Source organism: Priceomyces carsonii (assembly GCF_900007245.1).
Source record: "Priceomyces carsonii strain CBS4050 genome assembly, scaffold: Debaryomyces_carsonii_scaffold_7, whole genome shotgun sequence".
NCBI classification, from domain to species: Eukaryota; Fungi; Ascomycota; class Pichiomycetes; order Serinales; family Debaryomycetaceae; genus Priceomyces; species Priceomyces carsonii.
This window is the reverse complement of record NW_026946680.1, coordinates 374,787-388,509: the sequence shown is the minus strand read 5'-3', so window position 1 is coordinate 388,509 and position 13,723 is coordinate 374,787. Positions and strand designations below refer to the sequence as shown.

General features: G+C 36.5%; 7 protein-coding genes across 7 annotated transcripts in view; 3 read left to right on the top strand and 4 right to left on the bottom strand.

Moving 5' to 3' along the window:
• Positions 1-97: 97 nt before the first annotated feature.
• PRCAT00006016001 (peptide alpha-N-acetyltransferase complex A subunit) lies at positions 98-2,431 on the bottom strand (the record flags this gene model as incomplete). Its single annotated transcript, XM_062956131.1, has 1 exon — positions 98-2,431. One exon carries the CDS (start codon positions 2,429-2,431, stop codon positions 98-100), a length of 2,334 nt encoding a protein of 777 aa, XP_062812665.1.
• A 298-nt stretch (positions 2,432-2,729) lies between these two features.
• PRCAT00006015001 (uncharacterized protein) lies at positions 2,730-5,006 on the top strand (the record flags this gene model as incomplete). The annotated part of the gene is made up of 1 exon (XM_062956130.1): positions 2,730-5,006. The coding sequence occupies one exon, from the start codon at positions 2,730-2,732 to the stop codon at positions 5,004-5,006; it is 2,277 nt and encodes a 758-aa protein (XP_062812664.1).
• A 188-nt stretch (positions 5,007-5,194) lies between these two features.
• On the top strand, positions 5,195-7,798 carry TAC1 (Tac1p; the record flags this gene model as incomplete). Its single annotated transcript, XM_062956129.1, has 1 exon — positions 5,195-7,798. The coding sequence occupies one exon, from the start codon at positions 5,195-5,197 to the stop codon at positions 7,796-7,798; it is 2,604 nt and encodes an 867-aa protein (XP_062812663.1).
• A 138-nt stretch (positions 7,799-7,936) lies between these two features.
• On the top strand, positions 7,937-10,429 carry PRCAT00006013001 (uncharacterized protein; the record flags this gene model as incomplete). The annotated part of the gene is made up of 1 exon (XM_062956128.1): positions 7,937-10,429. The coding sequence occupies one exon, from the start codon at positions 7,937-7,939 to the stop codon at positions 10,427-10,429; it is 2,493 nt and encodes an 830-aa protein (XP_062812662.1).
• Positions 10,430-10,493: 64 nt separating this feature from the next.
• On the bottom strand, positions 10,494-12,236 carry STI1 (Hsp90 cochaperone; the record flags this gene model as incomplete). The annotated part of the gene is made up of 1 exon (XM_062956127.1): positions 10,494-12,236. The coding sequence occupies one exon, from the start codon at positions 12,234-12,236 to the stop codon at positions 10,494-10,496; it is 1,743 nt and encodes a 580-aa protein (XP_062812661.1).
• Positions 12,237-12,471: 235 nt separating this feature from the next.
• On the bottom strand, positions 12,472-13,446 carry FCR3 (Fcr3p; the record flags this gene model as incomplete). The annotated part of the gene is made up of 1 exon (XM_062956126.1): positions 12,472-13,446. The coding sequence occupies one exon, from the start codon at positions 13,444-13,446 to the stop codon at positions 12,472-12,474; it is 975 nt and encodes a 324-aa protein (XP_062812660.1).
• A 223-nt stretch (positions 13,447-13,669) lies between these two features.
• The window catches only part of PRCAT00006010001 (uncharacterized protein), a gene marked incomplete at both ends in the record, with an annotated part of 123 nt that continues 69 nt past the window's right edge, over positions 13,670-13,723 (bottom strand). Inside the window, one exon of the mRNA XM_062956125.1 lies at positions 13,670-13,723. This exon is cut by the window's right edge and continues 69 nt beyond it. Within this exon, the coding sequence (XP_062812659.1) occupies positions 13,670-13,723 (54 nt within the window).

The following is a 13,723-nucleotide window of genomic DNA, read 5'->3' as shown; positions in this document are numbered from 1 at the left end:
GAACGATTGATGTACTGAAAAGTATAAATTTAAGGTTTATTTAAATGAAAATATTTAACTTAAAATGCACATTTCTTTTAGTTAGTATTTAATACATTCAAGTGTGACTATAGACTTTCATAAATTCTTCTCTTGAAAGATCACCAAACTCTGGAAAAGCCGCTTGCAAGCCTTTGTCAACTACTTTTAAAATCGCAGCATTTGCATCCGAGTCTTTTTTGGCTGAATCAGATAACACATATATCATCGAGCCAATCACTTTAGGCTTCTTTTGATTAAAAGGATCTAATATTTTGTTCAAGTTTCTAATTGCCTGTAATGCCAAAACATACTTTCTCTTTATAAGATATATTTTAAAAAGGGCACTCCATGTTAATATTAAGTCCTTTCCCTCGCCAGCCAACGGCTTAAACAACTCAAATAAAGTATCAATAGATTCCTCAGGAGAATTATTAATTTCAGACAATAATGCTGCTCCTAATGGATCAGCATCATTTTTCTCAGATTCTACTTTACTAATTAAATCTGCACGTTTCTTTAAGGATTGGGCCTTACCTTTTTTATTTTTTTTATTGCTCTTTTTCGCTTTTGTTTCATTTCCCACAAGTAACTGTGAGTTAACCTCATGATTTTCATATGTTTCAATATAAATAGAAAACAAATCCCTCAACGCCCTTGTGTATATAGGAGTCGTACGAATTGCATCTTCCCATTTCAAAGCCGCAATATAATGCCTTGGTGTTCCTCTTCTCACGCTATAGCTATGAAAATCAAATTGATCATTATAGAAGGTATCAAAAATTTTAACGATAGCGTATAGTCTTTTTAAGGCTAAGCCCTTATACAACTCTATTTCACCCATCAATTCGGCTTCCTTAAGTTCTTCCTCCTCTTCTGTAGAAGATTTAAGAAGCTCGGATAATTGAGCTTCGTACTTTTTATATTCCCTTGTATACGCTTCTGCAGATTCAACCAAAAACCATGTTACTTGCATTAAATGCAAGTCTTTACAGCCATTAACTGAATCTTCGTCCAACTTTGTAAACAATGATATTATATCAACAGCCTCATTCACTTTATTTGCTCTTAGCAAATACTTCGTGGACTTTGAGTTTATAAATCTATCTTGTAAATCTAAAGTCCTGCCCTCTTCCATGACATTGGAAGCTTCTAGCACATTCCCTTGATGCTTAAGAATCCTTGCTTTGGTGATATACAATTCTACTAATGTAGGAGAATGCTTCAAAGCAGCTTCTATATAATCAACGGCCACTTCGTAGTTCTTAAGAAATAAGTAATGTTGAGCCAAAAAGTACTTGGTCCAAACTTCTACTGTTGGAATTAGCTTAGGAACATCATTTTTTAAAAATTCAGTAACAACCTTTTCTATCACCTGAACCTTTTTCTTATTTTTATAAAGAGGCTTAACATTAATAAAAGCAGAAGGAATACCTTTTTTAAGCTGCCCCAACGTGTACTCTTTAACTTTTTGTTCGAAGTGAGGGCTTTCAGCCGCCAAAAAAGTCAACGGTAAAAATTGCGGTGGGTCTGATTTAGGATAAAACTTAGCCAACTTCTCATATAACCTGACTCTCAAATCTTCTGAACCGTTTGTAGTGCCCAACGTCTTTTCCAATAAATAGTAGTAATCAACGATATCAGGATTCCTTTTCAAAAGCTCTCGGTAAATCAAAGACGCTTGCTTGTTGTCACCCAAAAGAGTTAAATATTTTGCACGTAACTCTAAAACAGCAAGCTTATCCTTTATTTCATCCTCATCTTTGTTTAATGTTTCAAGAGCCTTTGCTATATCCCCCGATTCAGCAATGATATCATTTTTAAAAAGAACGCATTCACTCTGCTCATACCTATCCGCATCAGTTAAATGGTCCTTTATAATTTCTTCAATCTTAGTTAAAGTTGACTCAGCAGCTCTGTAATCTTTGTTAAGATAATGGGCAACAGCTACCGCCGTCCAATTTGCCCTGTATCCCGGTTGATATTCAAGATACATTTGTCTGGAGTCGACCAAATTCTTGTAATCCCTAACCTGGGTTTGCAAAACTGCAGAATCTCTTAAAATCTGTTTATTTGGAGACCCATTATCGGAAGCAGCCTTCATCCATTTAGCAGACTCTGGATAATTTTCTACCGCTCTGTAGTATATACCTGCCAAATGATCTACCAAGTAATTATTCGGCTCTTTTCTCAAAGCACGTAAAATAAATGATTCAGCATCAGACTTATGACCTAAGTGATAGTTTATGCAACCTTTTAGAGCTGATGATTCGGAATGACTGGAATTCTTCTTTAAGTTCGATTCAACCAATCTCAAAGCCTTTTTGTATTGCTTTTGGTCATACAACTTTAATGCTTCACGAAAGTTTTCATCTTCCTTTGAAGCAAACAACGGCGTGCTTCGGGCAACCATTTTGTATTCTTCAATGGTATTTTCAATCCAACCTCGTATTACTGTACCCACCTTCAAAATTGAAGACATCAATGAAATTAAAAAGTTACTCGACGGACCCTTAGCTTTTGTGACATTTTTTAATTCGACATGTAGAAAAGGATAAGGCTTGGAACGCAGATTATACTATAACAATTGGTCAAATGAGGTTTATTACGTACTAGAATCTAAATTTGATAATATAACTGAGATACTTGGATCATTCACTATTAATATCAATAGACAAAGATACGAAGGATTCTGAAGTAGGTAGCGAAGAATGAGACCAGCTTGTCGAGATTGCAGGAGACGGAAGATTAACTGTGATCGCAAGAAACCATGTCAGTCTTGCGAGTCTTCAAGGCTACTGTGCATATATGATTTAAATGTTGGAAGTGATCTGGCGAGATGTAGAAAACGTGCAAGTAATATGATTCTAGCCATGCAAGATAGAGTTTCATCGTTAGAGAAATGTATTACAAATCTTATTCAAAAGACTAATGCAAAATCGCCGAGTATTCACTTGCAAAATGAGCTGATGCCCAGCGATGTCACTGAATCTGCCTCTCCCATTGTTCAATTCATAAGTAAAGGAAATGTTCTTTCCAGCAACCATTTTGGTCTCGTATCTAATGTAGAAGGGTCAAAGAAGTGTGCAGGGTCACAAGCATTGATGTGCCTATTCTCATCAAAGAGCATTAGTTGGTTGAAGAATAGGTGTCGGTTCTCGAAATATCTTTGTGCGTCTATAGAAGCTCTTCCAAGCATAGTGAATACAGTTTTGAACAATTCTATGACATTGTGGACAAGTTTGAAAAGGCAAAAACCATTTGAAATAATTGAATCTAACATACCTGAAAACTTCAAGTTTGTTTTTGAAGTACTCGAGTGCCTGTACGAGTCTTCAAGCATCTTAAGCTTTCTATGCCCTCGATCGGTAGTCTGGGAGTTATTTCAGAAGTATTTTTTTGGAGGTACGTATTTGCATGATGGTGACATATCAAGTAGTGATCTTTTGATTATGCACATGGCTCTTAGCTTGTGTCTATCAAGTATTAATAGCCACAATAAAAACAAAGTGGGAGATTTCGAAGTATTGAAGGGCAAAACATCCTCAGATCTCATGAATTTAGAACTACGTTGTTTCAAGTCATCATTGTTTTATTTTGAAAAGGTTTCACTTTTATGTGAAGGTCTTTCCACCATTCAAGGTGTTGCGATGTTGCAGATGTATGTTGATATCCGATTCGTTGAGAGAATTGGGCGATCCGTTGTAACAGCATTCGTATCACTTTGTCAGCAATTAGATTTACATAGGTGGGAATCTTTCCAGGGGACTTCTGAAGAGGAGAAACAAATAAGAAGAAACTTGTGGCTATATTGTCAATTTTGTGATATTGACCGATGCTACAAAATCGGAACAAATCCTTCTATAAATCCTCAATTATGTACCACTTTATCGGAAAGTGATCAATGTTTTTCATCTGTGGCTATAAACCCTTTGAAGAGAGAAAAATCATTAATCAAGCAACAATCTCAATTGATTGAGAACTGCGTTATTCGTGGGTTTCAATATTACTATTTTTTTTTCATTCTCATTCATATCAGAATAAAGTACAAATCCTTCGAAAAGCTATTCAGCTTTGGAGCTAATCAAAATTCGCAGGACGAAACGATTCAAATTTTAGACGACTTAAACAAGGAGATGGTTCAATTAAGAAATTTAATGGAACCTGAAGTGAAACCAAGATTTTATTTTGAAAGGCAGCATCATAGATCCCAATCTTATCAATTTCGGTCGTTTTACGATGATAATGAAAAATCCTTAAGCGAGAATAATATCATTTTGCATATGATGCATTTTACACATTTAATGATAATAAATAGGGTTCCATTCGTTAACGGGAGTTTTAAAACGAATACCCGTGCTCACGAATTTGGTATAGTTGCCTTGGAGAGTGCGAGAACTATCCTTCATATGCTTTTGGATATGAAATTTGATGAACTTTCATTTTTTGTCTTAAACTTTTTAGTAATGGATCAGTGTATGGCTTATCTAACTTTATTGGCACACCAGCTATCATTTCCTAATGATGAGAAATTAGGCTCAGATATTAAGCTTTTATTCGCGGCTTCGAAACGCTTCACTGAGCTTAAAATTCATGCATCGCAACCTCTAGATTCACCGGCGACATCTAAGTTCTATGCAGTTGACTTAGTTGCCAGGCTATTATTGCAATGCTTGGTATGTTTTGTGGAGGAGCATTCGGGGTACGACTACAGGAAGCATCTAGAAGGATTGGATAACTTTCTATCACAATCCAATAATGATATTAACGAACTAATTGAAAAAGAGGAGAGGTCCAAATATTTGAAAGAGTCTGATGAAGGATTTCATGGAAAATTGAAGTTGTCGCAAGATAAAATAGGTGCTACGACAGAGATATGCGATATTTTCAAATCTATATCTCAATCAGATTCAACTGACTTCGTAAAGTTTCAAGCTCATGATTTACCGTGCTTCTTCTATGAAGATAAGCGAACTGGTATATATTGATCTTTGCTGATATCTTTGTAACATATATTTAGTACTCACTAAAATACACCTCCGAACATTGTCTACACCTAACTCATCATGGGATTTGATCTGAACGTTAATATGCCTCTACCTTTATCTAGCACGTGACTGCAATATAAAATTGATTTTTTATTCCTTTATTATCATCACTTACTTCATGCGTTCTAATGAGTATGGATCACGATCAAAGCCAGAATCATAATAAAAAACGAATAAGAGTTGCTTGTGATAGCTGTCGTAAAAAGAAGACTAAATGTGATGGTAGACTTCCTTGCACTAGTTGCGTCACTTCGAAGAACCCAAATTGTCACTATAAAGAGAAGCCAGAAAAGAGGAGACATGCAAACGCTGAGCAGACTCCAAAAAGGATTTCTAATAGAAGGACAATAGAAATATTAGACTCCAGGCTTTCACGGTTAGAGAATGTTATCATAAAATTGTCGGATAAACTTTCGGACTCAAGAGAAATGAATATGTATCCCGAGGATAAATCATTTACTGTTGGAAACAGTCCACCCAGCAGTAATAGCTATAATGCGGATAACTTTACGTCTGATAGCACTGATCTGGAAGATGTAGCGGAACCTAGAAAGCATTCTTCAAAGGCGAACAATGCTAATAGTATTGAAGTGTACTTTGGAAGTCATTCTGTGTTGACCATATTTTCTGAGAAATCACTTCTCTGGATGCAGAATATATTGGGACCTGAGCTTTCACATCTAATAAACCCTGTTAGGAACTTGCCCGTAGTCCTTCAATCGAATATGAAACCGTTTGTCCTTAAATGGGTAGATCCGCCGGTAATTAATGAGATTCAAAAGAAGAAGTTACTAGAGAAACCATTCCCGCTTAATTATCAACTTGTTTTCGATTTGTTGAGTAACTATTTTGATACGATTTTAGTAACTCGTGTTGCTGTTGATAAAAATATTGTGATCCAAATGTTTAAGGACTATTATGGGCCTTCTAATAGAAAGTTCAAAATATCAGAACTTCTGATAATGTCCACCGCTATAGCATTATCGATTGTATTTTACAACGAGAAACTGGGAGTTGCAAAATGCGCAGGAGAATCTGCCGATATGGATATTCCGGACACTCTCAAAGAAGCATCTAGTGATTTTCTAATAAGCTTAGAAAATGAGATGCTAGCGAACTCGATATATTATTACCATAGGATCTGTGTCTTAAGAGATGGTATCGAAACGATTCAGGCAATAATTTTATTGATTATATTGATCGACTCGTCTTCTTTATCAAGCCATATGAATTTCATGTTGTCGACAGTTGCAATTAGGTTTGCTCAAGAAATGGGGCTACATAGGGGGGAAACTTATGATGGCCTAGATGTATTAGAAATACACCGAAGAAAAAAAGTATGGGCTTTCTGTCTATATTTAGATATGGAAATTTGTTTCAGAGGAGGAAAACCTCCTTTGATTAATACATCTGACATATCCTTTAATTTTGGTTCTCGAACTTCGCCCCTTTCAAATGATCCTACTCTTGGAAAGTATCAGGATATTTTATTGCTGTATGATGAGATGATGGAGCAGAGTGAAGAACATTATAGGACAGCTATACAGTATTCGCATTATTTACTTATTCTTACGAAGATCCGTGCTAAATCTTACCGAAGTTTATTTGCAGCTTCTGCTGAGATGGAATCATTCGAAACTTTGAGCCAGACGCTACTGGACTTGAATGGTGAAATGTTCAAAATATCAGACTTGTTCAATAATAATGCTTGTCCCAAATTTTGTGATGATGCAGATTTTATAGGTTTGCCTGATAATTATGATTCCGAAGAACAAGAAGCCATTTTATCTGTCCAGTTGACGTTTTTTCTTCACCTCATGGTTATTAATAGAATTCCATTTATTGTTGGATCCCAATTGGAGCAGAAGGACAACGAGCAAACGTCGGAATTCAGGAGTTTGTCATTAAAATCGGCACGGACAATTCTCAAAATTGCGGAGCAAGCTAGTAATAAAAGGCTACTGTCGATATATAACTGGAACATTTTTTATCCTATGGCTGCATTTTTAAACATCACAGCCGTTTGTCTCAATAGGCCAGAATTACCTGAGACATTTAATGATATTAAATTACTCATTCACTTCTCTAAAAGTTTTTCTGGTGATGCATTATTCTTGAATAAAGTTCCCAAAGGAGTAGCCGAGAGTCTTAAAAAAGTGAGTTTTGTTTCTATGGCCATGAGAATATTACTTAGAACTGTTGTGCAATATTTTGAACTAAAAACTCATATATCTCTTCTCCTAGATGATCCTGAACTCGAAGGACATTTAAATGCACCAAAACTTATCTATCCAGAAATATTCAACAACCCTGCCGTTTTCATGAAACAATTTGCAGCGAAATCCGAGTATAGTACTAAGGACCCCATTTTTCGTATCAGGTCTACAGTTTCTCCGTTCGATGAAAAAAACTCACCAAAAAATGCTGTCAATTTCTCATACTCAAGCTCAAATAGTGGGGTACCAAACGTTCAAGAAGCCGAAGTGCATTCCTCATTCATACCAAACTCAACCTTGTGTTCCTTCTCTCCAAGTTTTAATCCTTCTTTATCGAATATTGTGCATCCTACCGATTCTACAGATGCGACGTATCACCAGGCAAGCCAAAATTCACAAAATAATCCTTTAGATGACCTTACAGATGCACCCTTGACTGATGAACTATCTGCAATGATATTTTCACAAATTAGCGACTTACCAAACGTATTTTTCGATAATAATCTAGGAATTTAATTAGAAATTTAGATGAAAAATTGGATAGATAACTATTCTCTAGTATAGATAAAATCGTCTAGTTCTCTGTGATATGATCATGTGACTAGGTTTTTCTATATCAGCGCCACCAATTTGTATACGCATAATACTCATTTAATGGTTACAAAAAGTATGGAGGTAGGGGTAAAGAAAAGAGAGAGGGTGCCTAAGGCATGTAATTTCTGCCGAAGGCGAAAGATTAAGTGTGATGGTAAGTCGCCATGTCTGCATTGCGCGACCTCGAACTCTAATGAATGCATTTATTCTTCAAATAGCGATAGGAAGAATAAACCGAGTAAATCGCCTACCGAAAGAAGAAATGGTAGTTCATCTTCAGTGGATTATTTGGAGTCCAAAGTGGAGAAGTTGGAGAAATTAATTTTGAATTTGGCCAATCGTATAGATAGTCCCAATTCTAATAATCAAATCGATAGCGTAAGTACTAATTCTCCTGACTCAGTACATGGTTCTAGTGAATCTTTATTGGGTGGTACTTCGAAAGAAAATGACCAGAAAGTACCTTCAACTCAAATCTTTGAGCAGTATTTTGGAACTCAAACAACATTTCATATCTTCTCGAACAAAAGCATAGCATGGATTAAAAATAAATTAGGACCTGAAAAAGAGGACCTATGTATTCCCATAGGTAATATGCCAGCTGTATTCCAAAATCTTTTTAACTCGGTTCTGGATTTATTTGTGGATCCAAAAGTTGAACTTGAAGAAAAAAGCTCTCTTCTATCTGGTTCGTTTCCTATTACCAAAGAATTGGTGTTTGAGCTATTGGATGTTTTTGACAAGATATATTTGGCCGGCTTCTTGTGTGAAGCGAGCTCCATTAAAGCGTTATTCGACATATATTATGAAGATCGAAAACATTTTGGGTCGAGACACAGGCGACTCAAATCCAGTGAGTTGCTAATTATGAATATATCTCTAGCTCTTGCTCTATCTTCTGCACTTGAGAGTGACCGAAAGCATAATTCTTCCTTACTTCATCGCTTACCGATTTTTAGTTCACTATCTAGTGATGAATTATTAGGTTTGCAAACGAAGTTTTTCCGTAACTCTGTTTTCTACTACCACAGAGTAAGTACTGTCAGCGATGGCATATTGTCAATTCAGGCAATTTTATTATTGGCATTTTATTTGGAAATGAATTGGTTACATACAAGCGTTAATTATATATTGACTTCAGTTGCGATTCGGTTTGCGCAAGAAATTGGTTTGCATCGTTATGAGTCTTTAACTGATCTCCCGGAAGCAGAAATTGTTCTCAGAAGAAAGACCTGGCTTTTTTGCCAACTTTTCGATACAGAAAACTGCTATCGTGGAGGCAAGCCACCAATTATCAATTATTCCGATGTGTCTACATTGACCAGTAAAGACGATTCACATTTCACCAATCTCCAGGAAATGTCATTCAACATTCAGATTGACGCATCTTGTGACGACGATCTTAATTTAGTATTGGCTTTGAATAAAATTAGAGCTAAGTCTTACTGTGATCTTTTTAGTGCTTCAGTGAATCATGAAACTTTTTCAAGTATTTCCAAAACAATAAGATCTCTAAATCAAGAGATGTTCTTGTTTGTGGAAAAGTTTGACGATAGTTGTCGCCCTCGTTTCTATAATGACAAATTTTTTGAGTCTAAAACCCTAGGTTTGTTTCGAGACGGACCATACGGCAGGAAAGCTGAGCTAGCGTTGACAATCCAACTTTCTTTTTTTATACATTTGATGACAATTAATGGGCTTCCATTTCAAGTTCAGTTCCCAGATCATGATGAAAATTGTATTGAAAGTATTGTTTTTAGAAACTTAAAGCTAGACAGCGCAAGAACCGTATTGCGTATTGTCAAAGGATTAGAAGTTTCGAAGATTCGATCAGATTGTCTCGAATGGAACAAGTTCTATCCATATTCTGCATTCTTGATACTATTAGGAAATTGTCTTAATAGGCCAAACTCACCAGACATTGAAGCTGATTTTAGATTGTTGAGTGATGTATCTATGAACTTCTTTGTAAGTTCCCAGATTCCTCCAATGGACTCATCATTAAATCATTCTCAGACCCACTCAACGGCCTTACTTAAAAATTCCCTTAGCATAAATAATCAAAAAAAATTATTATCCCATGTTGTTTTACGAACTATGTTGAATATATTGTTTGTCGTCTTAGAGCGCGAAACGCATCATAATTTTCTTTCGGACATTAAAGGTTTAAAAGAACACTTGAATGAATCCAAGAAGCACTTCCCTGAATTGTTTGTCGAAAGACCACTGTATGCCCTCCCCAAGCATATCTTAAAATTTAGTGAAGCAAATAGTGGAAGTTCTCGCAAGGTAAGCACGGATTTAGGAATATCCGATGGAATATTCAATCGTCAAGTTAATACACCTCTTAGCTACGGTATGGGATCTGATGAAGAACTTTCTTCAATCAACCCGAGCCGCTCTCGAAGTTTCACATCCTTTCCAACTTCTGATAATGGACTACCAAGAGTTAGCTCACTCGATGAGATGAATGACGATACAATCAATAACATGTTCTATTCACAGATTTACAATCTACCAAATTTTTTCTTCGACAATAACATGGGTACTTAGGACTTTATATGTATAATAGTGATAGATTATATACTGGGCGGGCAATATTTGAATCGCATTTTCATTATCTAGTACGAATTACACCCGCAGCTATTAACATATTAATCTTCTTGCCTACCTCGGGGTTTCTCATGTGCTCTTGTAAAGCAGCTGGATTATCTCTAGCTTGGCTTAATATTCCCTGCATTACAGGATCTTGTAGAATCTTGACAACTTCTGGGTCTCTAGAAACCCGCTCCATGGTTTGTTCCGGTGTTTCACCTTCAATGGCTTGAAAACGTTGAGACATAGCTCTGTTATATAACAGATCAATCTCAGAAGTGTTCTTTCCTTCACCAACAGACATATCTTTCTCACGGGCCTCGCTCAAAGTTTCCATTACTTGAGAGTATTCCTTCATCGCCAATTGAGCGTTCGCCTTCCTGATATAAGCACGAATAAATGAGGGGTCTTTTTCGATTGCCTTGTTACAGTCTTGAACAGCATCTGGGAATGACATCAACTTTGCCAAAGCTGCTGCTCTATTGGAGTATCCTCTTGCATCATCAGGAGATCTCTTTATCATCTCAGTATATGCCTGGACAGCACCCGGCCAATCTCCCTTATTGAAAAAGTCTTTTCCTTCTAACCTAGCTTTTTCTGCTTTTTCTGGATCGACATAATTCAATGCTTCCTGTTTCTTAATTTCCTTTTGAGTTGCCCTCAATTTATTCAAGACTTCTGGAGTTCTATGCTCTGTAAGAGATTTGTCAAAATATTTAGCAGCGTTATGTAAATCATTCTTCTTTAGGTAAGCATTTCCAACTCTTGCGAAAGATTTTGAAACAATCTTATAATCAGCCCTCATTTCTCTTCCTGCTTCAATTGCATCTTCACAGGTCTTTATAGCCGTATCATAATCGCCTTTCTCAAATTCCGCCGCAGCACGGTTGTTCAAGTAAGTTATATCTTTCTTTAGATTCCAAGCTTCATCATACTTCTGAATAGCTTCGTCAAACTTTCTTTGTTTGTATAAAGCATTACCTTCAGCCTTTGCGGCCTCAGCTGCCACAGCAGACTCGTCTTTCGATTCAGCATCTTCCATTTCAACATCCTTTTGCTCTTCAGCCTTATTCTTAGGTTCCGAAGCTGATTCTTTCGATTTCAGTGATGAAGCTTCCTTTTCAGACGGAGCCTTTTCCGTAGTAGATGTGTTTGGCTTAGGTATGCCACCGGTTGGATCATCCATATCAATCCCCATTAAAGCAGCCATTATTGTCATTAATCTTTGATCCGTTAAAAACTGGGTGACATTTGCTTTGGGATTTGCTTGTATATTCCGAACTTTCTGAACTAGTTCAGGATCTTTCATTAGTTCGCTTGTTTTTGGGTTACTTTGCAACTTAGTAATTAAATTTGGATCTGAGAATATTGATCCCAAACCCATGTCGGGTTGTGTATCCCTTTGTTGAATGGCATGCTGGACACTTTTCAACCCATCCTTAGCCATCGAATTGTTTGAATCTAATTCCAAGGCCCTTTCATAACCTTTCTTGGCTTCCTCTAAGTGTCCTAAACCATGTTCTGCTGCAGCAACTCTATTGTACCCTTTACTCCACGATCCATTGATCTTGACACACTCCTCAGCATCCTGCAACGCCTTATTAAAATCTTTCAAAGATGCATAGCATGCGGAACGATTGGAATATAAAACATGATTCGGCTGCTCGGAGGCTTCGATTGCCTTAGTAAAGCTTTCAACGGCTTTACTAAAATCCTTAGCAGCAAAATATTTATTACCTTCGGCCTTAAACTCTTCTGCAGACATGACTTATCAAAATGACCTCAAATACTTGATTGACTTTATTGCTGATATTATTGCGTTATAGATCATAGAGGAATTTTATATTCATGAGCCTACATTTAAAACTAAAGTTCTAGAAGATTCCAAAGCGCGAACCACCTAAAATTGACTGCACTATAACCTGGATAATTAAATAAATATAAAGGAAGGCTGATCAAGCGAAGAAATAAACAGCATATTTACTCCGAACCTTTCTCATTTAGCCCATAGAGGAAGATTCATTTATGATATGATTAATTAGATTGAATGAATAAGCAGGTCCGTAGCCATGACACTTTTCGTTACCTTTTAATTTTGCCATAACATCAGCTACATCAAGAGCCTCTTTTTCTTCTGCCTTTAGTTGCAAGTAATCCCAGAGCGCACCAATGGTAAGCACCTTTTCGCTCGGGTTTTCTGGTGAGTCGTATATCTTGTTGACAGTATCAGGATTGACTTCATGATAATCCGCATACTTATTTATAAATTCACTCTGACTCTGAGGAAACAGAAACTTATCTAGACCTTCCAGCCTCGTCGAGTTATTACCATCAGATCCACTAAGCTTCAAAAGTTCATTTTCCATCAGGATCGATATGTTTTGCTGCCTAATTAAATCCAATTGATTTATGAGGTTTTGCTTTTCTTCTTCACTCTTAAGCAACCTGTCCTCATATTCACGAAGCTTTGTTTCCTTACGTTCCCTGAATGCTCTCTGTGCAGCTCTATTCTGAGCCTTTCTTTTCATTGCTAATTCTTCTTCTGTTAATTCTGAGTCATCTCGAGCGATTAATTTTGCATCTTGCTCATCTAGATACTGCTTCTTTAATTTACCTTTAAGATTCAATGGTGCTTTCTTCTCTGATGCATCTGGTAAAGTAGAGTTAACACTCGGTGACAATCCAGATTTTTGGCTACCCAAAGTACGGGATGGTGACGATCCAGCACTGTACTCATGTCCCTCAAATATTTTATTTGGGTCAGAGCTACTTGATATAGTCCCATCACTTTTGATATTGGATTCGAAGTTCCTTAAGTTGACAGCATCGTTTAAAGCATCCACATTTTGCTGATTTAATTCCAACCCACTACCTATTTCAAATTCGTCAAATGGCAAAGAATATTCCGTGGCGGTACGATCGAAGTAGTTATTTCCATATGGCTTATTTCCGTCAGTATATGCATCAAAGGACATCTTAGATCAGAAAGTTGTCACTAGGAGCATGAAACTGTGAATCACGAAGATTCCAGCATTTAAGCTTTTAGTATCCGAGCTTCTTTCAGCACGTGATTTTAAATTACAGGAATGTTGAGTTATAAGTCAAAACTATGATATTAGTATATAAAGTACATTGATATGGCATGCTTTTCTTTAATATTGCCATACTCCGGTTTTTGAGTTTAAGATTCCTTTAGGACTAGGAATCAAAAAAAAAAAAAAAAAAAAAAAGGAAAGAAATAATTACAAAACC